Source organism: Lampetra fluviatilis, chromosome 35 (assembly GCF_964198595.1).
Source record: "Lampetra fluviatilis chromosome 35, kcLamFluv1.1, whole genome shotgun sequence".
Classification (NCBI taxonomy): domain Eukaryota; kingdom Metazoa; phylum Chordata; class Hyperoartia; order Petromyzontiformes; family Petromyzontidae; genus Lampetra; species Lampetra fluviatilis.
This window is the reverse complement of record NC_136309.1, coordinates 5,513,866-5,526,993: the sequence shown is the minus strand read 5'-3', so window position 1 is coordinate 5,526,993 and position 13,128 is coordinate 5,513,866. Positions and strand designations below refer to the sequence as shown.

Sequence of the window (13,128 nt, the reverse complement as noted above, 5' to 3'; positions counted from 1 at the left end):
CCGATGACGAACTACTTTCTTGAGCTGCACGGCTGAGCGGTACAGCGATACAGTACGCAGGAAGATACAGTAAAGCGGCAGCGTACCCTCAGTTATTTGTCCCGCCATCTTACCGTGTGTGTGCGTGCGTCGTGACTCGCCGGACTTTACCGTGACGTCATTTATGGGCTAATCGTTTTTATTCAACGCGTTTTTCGCTTTCCGCGGCACTTTTCAAGAACGCATCTACCACGTCCAGGCGACCTCACTGGTGGCTTAGTTTAGCTCGCGAGCAGCTGGCACCAACTTGTGTGTGTGTGTGTGCGTGTGTGTGTGTGTGTCTGTGTGTGTGTGTGTATGTGGGTGTATGTGTGTGTGTGTATGTGTGTGTATGTATGCGTGTGTGTGTGTGTATGTGTGTGTGCGTGCGTGCGTGTGTGTGTGTGCGCGCACAGGTCCAGTCCGGGGAGCCGGTACCAGAGGAGGAGATCCAGAGCGAGCTGGAGCGCATCGCTAGGCAGCTGGACCGGCTGGAGCGACAGGGCGTTGCCATGGAAACCAGCTTGCGCCAGGCGGACGGAGGTGGGTGTGCCGGTGTTCCTGCCCACCGAAACGGCGATGCGAGAAAGGCTCTGAACTTGTAGATGCCAAACTTGGGCTCTCACGAGTGTTAAACCTTGTCGAAAATTAATTGGGATTTTATGGTAAGGAAAACCTAAATGGCTCTCTTGGTACGTGATGTCACATCAGGCTGGCAATACAACAGTTACTCCCGTTATATGCAACGGTGATATTCTTAACCGTGGTAAAACCACTCGCCTGCTTGGCACGTGAATCTGATCTGAACTGTCATGTGGAACTCCTGCACGCATCTGGCTCTCCACAAAAAAATAAAATGTTTTAAATGTTATACTTCTCCTAAGACATCTGGCCAGCGTGGAAGAGAAGGCCAAGTACCCTCTAGAGCTCCCTCTAGTGGAGGCCCGTCCGCAAGCGGTGTTGCGTAGCAAAGAATGTCCGGGCTGTCCCTTGACCCTCTACCTTTGAGGACACACTGTATGTACGTACGAGAGCCATTCACATTTTGGGTCGTGCCGTCCGTCAACTGCCTCCTTAACTTTACTCACCCGGGCGGTACCCTCATCAACACGCCCAAACGCTGACTCCCTGCACCTCCCCACCACCACCTCTGTCTCCCTACCACCCCGGCTACCAACTCGCCCTCCCACACGTCTGACACCGCGTTACCCGCAGCACTGTACGAGATTTTCTTTGAAAAAAATTCCAACTGGATTGCGATTCTCAGAAAAAATATTTGTAACGAAATAAAATCCAGCCCAGTGAGCCAAAGTTTCCTCCTCCACGAACCCCCCCCCCCCACCACCACTGCTGTGTACCCCCAACCTCTGGTGATTCCTTGCGTTATGGGAACCACATGCTCGCGGCATCTGACTCTGTCGGTAACCACGAGGGTCGCGGCGATTCTACGATAAATCTCATACGTCACCGATAAAGGCGCAGCCCTGCAATTGCTCGCTCGTGCCTCTGCTGGCAGAAGGGACTCCCTGAGGGGGAGCTCCAGACACACGCGGAACTGTGCGGCATGAGCGAAAATCCGCGCAGTGGCCACTGCTTTGCTCGCTCTGCGTTCAGAGACGCGGCTTTGATGTGTGACATGTGTTTTGTATCAGCGGGGCGGTTGCTTCCATTTGTGGGGAACGGAGCACGCTTATTTATTTTTTATCTTCCGTATATTTCACTACTTTTAATTGCTGGTAGCTGGAGGGGGGCTGCTGCATTGTAGGGTTTTACCCTTGCCTCTGTTGTTTGAAGGTCATGGGTTTGAAACCAGCTTCAGCCGCCAGACTGTTTGTTTGTGTTCTGCCCGAATGTGCCATGTGAACTGGCTGTGATTGTGTAATGTGCCCCGTGCCACAACACAGAACCGCAGTCTTTCTCTTGAATGGCCACTTGTTGTATTGCCTCCTGTAATTAACGCATTGTCTTTTGTTACAGCAGCCTCCCAATTGGCCGCTGTAATTGGGTGGAACCCACCGTGGAGAGGTTGCGTCGACTCCAACTTATTTACTGTGTTCTTAAGCGCGCGACGAACCCCGGCAAATTGAGTCCGTTTCCAGGCCACAGCCAACATTAGTGGTCCTGGTCCACTCTTAGGCCGACTCGGCCTTAAATGAGTAGCGGGTACGGTGCGTTTTTTTTTTCTTCCGGCCACACCACCCACTCGCCCGCCAATCCCAACCTTAACGTGCGCTCGCCAACGGCGCTTGTCTGAAAACACCGCGCGTTGGGCGGGGTGGTGGATCTTTGTCTTTGTAGATGAGGGCGAGAATCCGATGATCACAGACTGGTTCAAGTTGATCCACGAGAAGCACCTGCTTCTGCGCCAGGAATCTGAGCTCATCTACATGTGAGTATACCCGCCGTGCGGGGTGGGGGCCTCCCCCCACAACTGGTTGCTCTTTGCTTGTCGCCGTCTGCAGGACTCGTTATTCAGATTAGCGATTGCCCTCTTGGCGGTTCTCTCTGGCGATGCGGTGCAGGAAGGGCTGCTTATTTCATGCGGGCCTGATGAGGTGGGGGGGGGGGTGTGCACAGTGGGTCCGTCCGTTCCAGAGCACCGGGCTCGGAGGGGCCCTGCGTTTTGCATGGACGCGTTTACTTTATTTTTTGTACCGCACGTGGCAAGCTGGAGGAGCTTCCCAGTCGGCATGCAGCATCAACCGTGTTGTTTAAAGGGAGACCCATCCAGCAGCTCGGAGAGATGGCGGAACGCCACGGTGAATGTCAAACCAACCTTGAGCAGACGTAAAGACAGAATGAGCGGCGATGCGATCTGTTTTTTGGCTACGTTCTGCCCCCCTCCCCCCTCCCGTGTGTCTGAGGAACGGCTGCAATGCGCATCGTGTAGTTGCGCGCTTTTTGTGCCGATGTGTTTCGACTTGGGACTGTAGAAAAATGTAGCCTTCGGCAGGGGGCGCCCAGCCCCCTCCTAGCGGCAGGAAAACGGAACCACTTTGTGGTTTACACGTTTGCGTCACCATCTGTGAGCGCTCGTTTAGTCGTATGCGCGTGCACGTGCGGCTCCGGCTTTTCACACGTTATGGGATGCGCCCACTGCCTCTGGTATTTTCAGCTGTTAATGTGGGGATTTCTGTGCGCAGATCCAAACAGCAGATCTTGGAGGAGCGACAGGGAGACGTGGAATTTGAGCTCCGGCGCCTGTTCAATAAACCCGGTGAGTGGCCGCCCTGTGACCCAGCCAAAGTGTCCCACGTGTTAACACACGTGTACACGTGTACACATGTGTGTATGTGTGCGTGCACGCGCGTCTTGGGTAGTTGTCAAAGATTGTGGGTTGCCATTCGTCTCAAGAATCTCTTCTACTTTGTCTTCTTTTCACTATCTCATTTGTATAGTTTTGCTCGCTCCCTTCGCCGAAATGTAACGGGCATATCATGTACGCATCATTTGCAACGATCAATCCTCCAATGGGTGAAGGCCTCCCCAATCTGCCGTCATATCCCAGGATCCCTGCAATGTTACAATCCGCTGTTGTCACGCGCGCGCGATCCAGTTCCATCGCTCACAAACTCCGCGGCCAACAGCCTCTCAGACGCGTTCCATGGCCCCATCTCCGTCCTTCACCATCGGCCACCGTCCCTTTTTGCCGTGACGCGTCCTGCCCCAAAGCCTCACTCGCTTATCTCGACTCTTCCCCACGATGTCTTTAACCCGCGTATGGTTATCTGATCCACGTGGTCCTCTTTCGGTTTTTCCAGTATTGTTCCAAATATTAATCTCTCCTCCGCCCTTCTTCACGCACTCCTGGTCTTTTTGCTCTGCACTGTTGTAGTTAATCGCCATGTGCCCGAGCGATTTGCAGTACGCGCTCATTGAACACTTTCTACTTTCGGCACATCGGTGTGTTGCGTGTGAATTAATAATCGATGCTCGCTTGCACAATTGATGTACATCTTGAAAATAATAATCTTTAGTCCATCGGAAGACCTTTTCGGTCTTAACAATGCACTTTTTCATCCACTTAATCGTAATGCGCTTAACAAAAGCCGGCTTGATGCACCATCAGATTTTAATTCGTCAAGTTTGTCCGGGATATCACCTAAAACCAATGCATCCATCGTGACCCGAAATAGAAAACACTTTTTATATTCTTAGGTTTTTTTCGGTAAAGTCACGTAGGTAAAAAAATTAAAATTAATTAAAGTAGAATCAAAATTAAATAAAAATCACACAAACGTATACGGGGAGATGCCCGTATACGTTTGTGTTATTTTTATTTTCATTTTATTTTTATTATACTTTTATTAATTTTTTTTTACCTACGTGACTTTACCGAAAAAACCTAAGAATATGAATCCTTGCAGTCACGAAAGCTTCAAATCTAGAAAAAAATACTTTTTATTGAGGAGTCTGTGCCCCGCTGAGTGTTGTGTGCTCTTAGGCAACTGGTTTTTGTTATGTCTGGTCGTTTATTTTTGTAAACGTTGTACTAGCGGAGAAACCATCAATCAGCGTGCGTCTCTTTATTCTTAATGGGAAGAGGGCAGAGGAGGACGAATTAGAGGAATGCTCCCACTCTCCCCGTGCGCCAGAGCTGTTTGTGTGTGCGCACACAACGTAACGATCGTTCAGACAGCAGCAGGAGATCTCTAGAGCTCCCTCTAGCGGGGGGGGCGGGCCTTCTGCCAGCAGTGGCGTGAGCCAGAAATTGCAGGGCTGCGCATTTACCTTGTTGCATGGGTAGCCGTTTCGAGTTAGGAAAGTTTCAAGGTTTCGGTTGAAATAATGATCAACTGTAAGCGGAAAACTGTCACAAATATCACGATTGGAAAGATGAGACCAGACCTACTTAAAATGGCTCATCTCCTCATAACAGAGCCCAGGCGCTGCTGGGCAGATGCATTGTACCTCTGGCGAATGCTGCGGTGGGTGCAATCGCCTTAAGACACCATGCCATTCACAAGAGTAGGCCCCACTGTGTTCCAGCGTCGTGGTCCACCATCGCCGAATAAAATAAAAAAAATAACGACACCGCAAATTACTCAATTATAATCGACATGGCGGTCATCGCCCACCGCTTGCAGAAGCCTGACCCCGCACTCGCGTGTTCGCCGCGCGGTTCGAAGCCAGCGGCGGCAGCCAAGCCCCCTGGTTACTTCTGACCGTTTAAAATACACGGCGTGCCATCTGCTTCACGCGCAGTGAACGTTCAAGATCCCGTGACGCCAGTTCGTGAGAGCGGGCCGTTGCGTGCCGGCGTCATGGTCCAAATGTTGCCAAATAAAACAAATCACACTGCAGAATTACTAATTTGGTATTATACACAGCAGTCATCGCCCCCCCCCCCCTTACTCTGATAACCTGACGGGGGCCCTCCAGAAAACGAGTCGTGAGACTCGGGCTTCCCCGGGTCAACAAGCGTAACAAAGAATAATGAAATAATCGTCATCATCGTTCGGTGGCTGACTGTCTTCGGGAGCTAATCCCGCATCTGAGACACTGGGCCAGCACAGCCGGCATCCTGGGTTCCAATCCAGGTTTCTGTCACTGGAGATTAAACCGGTTAAACCGGTTTGTCAAGTGTAGCGCGTTGAGTCACGAGGCTAAACAACGAAGTAATAATGAAATGATAATAATATAAAACTAACCGTCTCATTGAGCCATGCGCTCAAGGTGGTGGTGGCAGAGGTCGCAACCGGGTACCCGATACCCGTACCCTACCCGATACCCGGCTACCCGTACCCGGCCGGGTACGGGTACGGGTACCCGTTTGCGACCCTGGTGCGGCCGGGTACGGGTAGGCCGTGAGTCACTGGTGAGTAACCGTTTGTCACTCATTTCTGGTAGGGTACGGGTACGGGTAGGGAACGGGTACCCGTACCCGGCCGGGTACGGGTACCCGTTTGCAACCCTGGTGCGGCCGGGTACGGGTAAGGAATCAAAACCCGTTTACGACCTCTGGTCGGTGGTCATGGGTCGTTCCTACGACCGGTTAATTAACCCATCGTCGGCACGAGCCGCCCCGTGTCCTTGATGGCCTTGAGGACATGGACCGGTCAGGCAAGTCGGTTGTGATGACGAGGCCGCGACTGTGATGGCGGCTCAGACTCGGAGAAGAGCGCGGAGGATCGAGCGCGCGAGGAGGAGCTCCTGCAGGAGCTGGTGAGCATCATCGAGGCGCGCAACGCCATCGTGGAGAGCATGGACGAGGAGAAGCACAGGTGAGGGCGCGTGCCGCTGACGCGTGTGCCGCTGGCGTGTGCCGCTGACGTGTGCGGCTGACGTGTGCCACTGGTGTACCCGCGCGTCGCTCGCTCGCTCTCGGCAGAAGAACGTTCTCCCCAGAGTCTGGATTTCGGGGTCGCGGAGGGGAACCAGGATGTACGGTTACTTGCACTGTAGTGTCCAGGCGCAAGGTGTGGCTGTACGCAGCCCTGCAATTCCTATATGACGACAAGAAGCAACATAAACCAATGACGCATTGCGCGGCATCACCACGCCCCTCGCTGTACACAAAACCTCTTTTGCGTGCGATTTGCATTATCCGCGATTGTTTTTTTAAATCCGGGCCATCCCTCCTGTGCCAGCACCCTGGGTAATTGAGCGCCGACCGTCATCGAAATAATCCGCCCATGTTTCCGTCGTTTTAATTAAAAAAGCCTGGGAACTTAGAACCGCGTCGGGAGTTGCGGCTTCCCTTGAGAAGTAAAAAAAAAGTCTGTAAAGCGGCGCTCTGAATATTCAACACCAACACCGCTGGAGCCTCGCACCAGAGCGCGCGAGAGCACGAGCGTGCGAGAGCATTGACGCGTAGCGTGGGGGGGCTTGGGGGGCGGCTCACCTAACGTTTGTGTTCGATGGCGGGGGGGTCCTCCAGGGATGAAGAGGAGGACAAGGCCCTCGAGGGAGTCATGCTCAAGAAGGGTGAGTCATCATCACCCCACCACCACCACCACCACACCCGCAAGCGCTTCCTATTTAATTTTTCTAATCATATTCTTGGCACTTTACAATATTGAACGCCATGTGTTCACCAAATCCCCCCGGAATGCGCCCGACCTCATCGGATCTCGGAAGCTAAGCAGGGGCTGATCCCAAAATGGTGATTGGGAGGGTGACCACCCTGAGCACCAGGTTGTCGTAGGCAACTGCGTGGCTATGCTACACGGTGGGCAGCAGCAGAGGGCAGTGCGGCGAAATGTACAGTATGGTAGTACTGTGCTTCTATGCTCCTAGCTCTCTATGTGGGGGACCGCCTTCGCTAACCCACACTGCTCAGCGTGGTGAAGTCGAGATCAAATAACCTCCACAGCCAGCACGGAGAGGAAGCCTTCATCCAGCAGCGGATTGACAGCGTCTGTAATTGTACACCGCGCATGCTGTACATTGATCGGTGCCGATGATGCACGTGCGTGTACACGCGTACGTGCGCGCCATGCCGGGCCTTAATAGGCGCTCGCTAACAGCACTTAACATGTAGGTGTTCGCGGCCAACATAACGTACGATTCGTAAGAGGGTATTGAGTTGGGCCTAGGTAACGATCTGGACAGATTTATAACGTGAACCCTCCTCCCCACCACCCGCCAGAGCCAAGCAATTAAACCATCGTCACTGCACCGGCATTTTACGAGCGAATTGTAATCGTTCGTGCTCACAACCACGTTTGGCGATTCCGAAAACGACGTCTCGATTGAAACTGCGTCAAGCATTACGGCACTTGTCCCAACGGGTTACGTGGGGGGGGGGGGGATTTTTTCTCTGTCCACAAGCAGAGTTCCTGAAGGCGGAGATGGACGTCCGCTCCACTTCCTCGTCCTCCGCACCGGGCGACAGGAAGAAGGGAAAGTTCAAGCCGCTCAAGCTTCTCCGTCGCTCCAGCACCAAGACCGACAAGAAGAGCGGGGGCAGCGGCGGCAGCGGCGGTGCCTCGGGGGGCAGCAAGGGCACGGCTGGGGCAGCAAAGTGAGCGGCCAGCGGCGCCTGGGTTCGTCGTGGAGGCCGGTGCGAAGACGTAGGAGCAGCGTCGTCAACTCGGGCCGGAGCGGTTGCTTGAAGGCTGTGAGCCTCCAACACGGTTGTCAAGAGTGGTGGTGGCGCCAGTGGTTGTGAACGGAGCATGTGCGAGTGTGTCTCTCCGTGGGTACATGGCACTGGCCGTGCCTGCCTGTTGATATCGGCTGCTTTTGACAGGAGGCATGTAATGATTCGTTGACCAAACAATCGGTGTGTACGCTCGCCCACTTGTTCCATCGGATTAAATTTTTTGTGGTTTATCAGACCTTACCATAGAGCGAACGAAACTGATTTAGGCTCAGACAGTGGTGCAGAACGTACGAGGACGAACGACGCCGGCGAGACGAACTAGAACGGGTAATTGAATCAAAGCATTGCCAAATACTTGGCGTGAATCGCGACAATCGGATCTCGGGGGTGGGGGGGGGGCGGGGGAGAGGTGGATCATTATTACATGGCGATTTGAGAGGCTGCTTGGCAAACGACCGTGCCCACGGGATCACTTTGTGAGTCGTGGAGCAGAAGGCCGGCCTCTGCTGTTGAAGGCCTTGCCTGTGGTCGCCACGCTGCACTACCACCCGCCTGCGCTCAGCAGTTCACAGAGGGTAAAGGTGCAGCCCTGCAATGTCTTGCGTCGCCGCTGGCAGCAAGGGCCTCCGCTGGAGGACGCTCCATAAAGGCCCCTCTAGAGGGCATTTTGGCCCACTCTACCACGCTGGCCAGAGTACCCACACTTTACCCCACCACACAAGACCTGCCCATCAACTGTGTTGTACCTATTTATACTGCTGAGTGGACCGGGGCGTTAGGGACAGTGGCGTGGATTAATAAATGTGGTCCAGTGTTTCAACTGCCGCGCCGGGAGATCGATCCGATTTACTTGCGGATTGCAAGTCCCAAGTGTATGACCATTACACCGCTGGCAGCATCCACGCACGTCACGTTGCCTGCGTGTGTTGTGTACGTAAAGCGTGGCCAGAATTCTGGAAGATTATGGTACAGTGTTACCACCAACAGCCTCGGAAACCTCTGCGGGTGATTTGACCCTCCCAAGTTACCGTCATTCTTGCGAATGAGACTGCTACCCTGGCCTCTGGAGTTCCCATCTGGTCAAACTAAATACGCTTGAGGGTCAACAGCAATTTCGGCAGCCCCATTGGTGGGAAAAAGCATTATTAACACTTTATATCCTTGCAGTAAAGCACACGAATGTTTCACAGCGACGGTTATAATCTGCCCACACACTGGGAGTCGTTGTGTTCTCCGCGCGCGCGTGTGAGTTGTGCACACTTGGTCATGTCTCCTCAAGTGGCTCTGGTTATGATGAATCCTCCGCTGGAGGGGGATTTGTTTCTGGGCGAACTGGATTGCCGGTGTTGAAGCAGAGCGAAAGCAGACGGACGCGAATATGCGCGCACAGATGGAACGCGCACGAGCACGCATTCTGATGTGTGGCCGTGTGGAGGTGGTGTCTACGCGCGTGGACTAGAATCCAGCACCGTTGAGGATAGCACAGATGTTGTCAAACTCCCTTCCCGTGGGTCTTGAAGTGCCTGCCAGAAGGCGGTGGTTCAGGCGAAGTGTGGACTGGCCCCATCTGTTCTATCTCTATGGGATCGAGCGTTGCCTCCTCGCACGTGTGCGTTTTCTCTGGGTATTCCGCTTTCCTCTCACACCCACATTTCTGCGTTCAATAATTCATATAGAGGACCCCTTCCTGTCACTCTTTTTCAATATATTTTCTCTTCAGCCAAATCATTATGGCCATACCGAAACATTAGTCAACAAACACCCAATATTCAAATTCAGTTTGCTGTTCGGTGCATTCTCTTTAATAGGATTTGGAGAGACGCACTCGCCATAGGATAGTGTTATTTATGGTTTGCCAGCGCTTTAGTCAAGCCTTAATTCCAGTGTTTTATGCGCGTTTATTTAGAGTTGTAAGCGCTATATCAGCTGTTAGAATCGTTTTGTATTTAAGCCCGACGTTAGTTCCCGCGTCATAGGCGAGTAGTGTTGCCATCGTTGGTAGGTGAGCAGGTTCCGTACTTTAGACCCCGATGGCGTTGTATTTATAAATAGCGTTTGTAAGTCAATCATATAGCCTGCATTTCTCTACGACAGCTGCCTTCTCAACTTGTATTCGCATGGTTCTGCAATTGTCAAAAGCTGTACGTTGTTGGCTGCGCGCGTGCGCGCTAGGGGGAGGTGGGGTGCGGCGGTTAGCGCGCCGCCCAATGGAACCCGGCGACCTGAGTTCGATTCACGGCCACCACCTCTGACGGTGGCGAATATTTGAACCGGTCCTGGGACTGCCATAGGTCGACCCAGCCTTGAATGAGTACCTGGTGCGATGTGTAAACATCGGCACTCGGGAGACAAAGGCGGCCTGGCGTGGCGTTGGTCACCCACCCGGTCGTGAGCCGTGCCGGCCTTCATCGGTGCTCGCTAACAGCACTTGCCCCAAAAACCTGTTAGGGCTATATGGGGGAGCTTTGTTTTTGTAGCGTGCCTGCCTTTCCTGGCCTTGGTTCGTCCTGCCCACTTCACGTTGTTTTGTGTTCTTGGCGAATGCTGGTCGTGCGCTATTGTCTGTTTATGGAAGAACGGAGATACCGGCGTGAAATCTGTCGCAGTGCATGTCTGTTTCTCCCGATGGTTTGGTAGTTTTGCTGTTAATAAAGTGGGACCAAGTGCAACTCTGGACGGATGACCAAATGTAGAGTGGTTTGCAATCGCACACACGAGCTGCGTCACCTTTCCCAAGTGTTTATTTCAACGAGACTGTTAAGCACATTTGACATTTTGCCGTGATTTTTTTTTTTATTAATCGGTTCTGTCCCCTGTGACTTTAATTAATTCGGTTGATATTGTGTCAAATAAAGGCATGTGGAAACCACACGGGGGAGGCTGCCGGTCTGCTTTGGAAGCCACGTGCTCATCCGTCACATCTGCGCGCCCTCCAAACCCTCGTGAACAACCTCCAGTGGCCGTGTTGATGATGTGCGGTGCGCGGAGCCGCGTGGTGCCTCTACAAAACGTCACCGGCGTGAACGTTGCGTAACATCCCAGTGAACGACGTTGGCGTGTGGCTGGAAACCTTTGGGCAAACGTCGGTCCAGCAACCGTGCGGCAACCACCACTCCTCCCCCGGCAGAGCGAACTCGAGGGAAACAAGACACATCTTCACGGCAATCGTCATATTTATTGTTATTCGTCGGTGGGGGTGGGGTGGGGGGGGAGGAAAAAAATCAAGGTATAATAATAAATAGCCATCTCTCAGGACAAACAAAACCAAGATTGTTATGAAGAAGGGGGGGGGGCATGGGAGGCGTCACAACCACGCTTTGTCAAGCAACGTCTGTTGTGACACCCACCGGACTCGAAACAGCCAGGGGGGGAGTCGGGGCACTGACCAATTTTCTCTCGGATTACCGTCAAGCGAACACGATTACACGGCCGGGGAGCGGCGTGGGTGCTACCGCGAGGAGGAGGGAGGAGGAACAGGGAGGACACGTGAACCATGTACACAGCACAGCCTTTCCCACCCGAAGCAGGTCACCGCGATTATTCCGTTTAACAGTCGGGGATTTCTTGAACAGCCCCGTTAAACGGTGTGCGCGGGGATGGTGGTGGTGGTGGTGGAGGGGGTGGGTAAACGTTTAGTAAGTGCTACAGAATGTAGAAGTTAAGAGGCAAAAATAAAACACGTAAATTAAAATATAGTACCGTGTCATGTAAACACCGCCGCTAAAAAAAAAGGCTTCTCGACGGGGATTTGCCCGGGCAAGTGAAGATCTTTGTTTTCAGCTTGGTTTCACAAATCCGACGGCGGGTTTCACTCGACAGTTTTAAGACTTGCCGGCCACGAGAGTGGCAGGAATAAGTGCTACATGTCGACGGAGGCTTGGCCAGAGCTGCATCGGCCAACGAAATAAAAACAAACAACTCCCCGGGGGACTGGCGCGCAGTCGGGCGAAGGCTTCTTTTCGGGATCCGCTCACCGGCTCTTAACCGTTTGCCGGGCGTTCCTAGAAAATCACAAGCCACTGCAACCCATTCCCGCGCACCCTGCACAAGTTAACCATTCCCGCGAGTTTGCTACCCTTGTCGGTCACATCGAAGTGGCCTTAGGTGGGGAGATGGGAGAAAGGGGCATGGCGTCAAGTGGTACGGACGAGGACTGGGGAGGTAGGGGCTATAGGAATGTTCAATGCTTCTTTTGCCTCCAACAACGTGGCAGAAACTGGCACCAATTGTCGCTGCGTGGGACTTTGTTTAGATCGTCTACGTCGCGCGGGTCTGTGGCGTGCGCGCCGCGGGGCACGGAGCCCTCTCGAGGAACGGATTCGTCGCTGGAAAGCGGCGGCGCTTTGTACCCACGACCGTCACCCGTCGACGATTGGAAAATGTGGTCCTCTACCTGGGATTATCGACGCGAACGTGGTTTATAGCTGCTGCTGTTCCCCCGACTGGAATAGGGGACGACGCGGCAGGGGAACGGTGGAGCCACGAGGTCGAGCGGGGTCGTGACCTCGAACGAGGTCGGGAGCCGAGAGGGTCGCCTGCGGTACGGATCCACGCGCCCGCTCGCCCGGGCCAGCGGACGCTTACCGGACAGGGCGGAGGGCGACCGGCCGATAGGACGTGCTCGTGAACGTGTCGTTGTATCGCACAGAGTTGTGTACGGGAGCTACGTGTCTGAACGAAGAAACCTCGTGCTGCGTGCGGGGGCCATTGCATCTGCGTGTGGGTCTCTTGTTTGATGCACACGGCACTGTGACAGGAGTGTGCGAGTTTGCGTGCATCCGAGTGCGTGTGTGCGTGTGTGCGTGAGCGCGGGCTTGAGAGTATGAGCACGAGTGCGCGAGCGTTGAGTGTGTGAGCGTTGAGTGTGTAAGCGTTGAGTGTGCACGTGAGCGTGTGTGACCACGAGCGTGAGCGCGGAGAGGCGTGGAGTCGGCCTACGCGTGCTGGGCCTGCCCCAGGACGCCCATGACGATGGAGGCCACGTGCTCTGTGCTGCCGCCCTGCAGGAAGCTTCTGTGGTCTCCGTCGACGACATGCAGCTTCACGTTGCCGGTCACCACCTG

The 13,128-nt window shown here is 53.8% G+C and overlaps 2 protein-coding genes across 3 annotated transcripts in view; one reads left to right on the top strand and one right to left on the bottom strand.

Annotated features, from left to right (window-relative positions):
- The window catches only part of LOC144944552 (MICAL-like protein 1), a 40,599-nt gene extending 29,663 nt beyond the window's left edge, over nt 1-10,936 (top strand). Inside the window, exons 10-15 of one of the 2 annotated variants that reach the window (XM_078872801.1) lie at nt 435-561; nt 2,317-2,407; nt 3,162-3,235; nt 6,128-6,242; nt 6,899-6,945; nt 7,795-10,936. In XM_078872801.1, coding sequence (XP_078728927.1) covers nt 435-561; nt 2,317-2,407; nt 3,162-3,235; nt 6,128-6,242; nt 6,899-6,945; nt 7,795-7,988 — 648 coding nt within the window. In that variant the 3' untranslated portion in view covers nt 7,989-10,936. Of the gene's footprint in view, nt 1-434; nt 562-2,316; nt 2,408-3,161; nt 3,236-6,127; nt 6,243-6,898; nt 6,946-7,609; nt 7,723-7,794 lie in introns of those variants that run through there. The other variant, XM_078872802.1, reaches the window with a different exon arrangement.
- A 308-nt stretch (nt 10,937-11,244) lies between these two features.
- Nucleotides 11,245-13,128, bottom strand: part of FASN (fatty acid synthase) — a 41,897-nt gene continuing 40,013 nt past the window's right edge. The window contains exon 42 of the mRNA XM_078872800.1: nt 11,245-13,125. Within this exon, the coding sequence (XP_078728926.1) occupies nt 13,000-13,125 (126 nt within the window). The 3' untranslated portion in view covers nt 11,245-12,999. The remainder of the gene's footprint in view (nt 13,126-13,128) is intronic.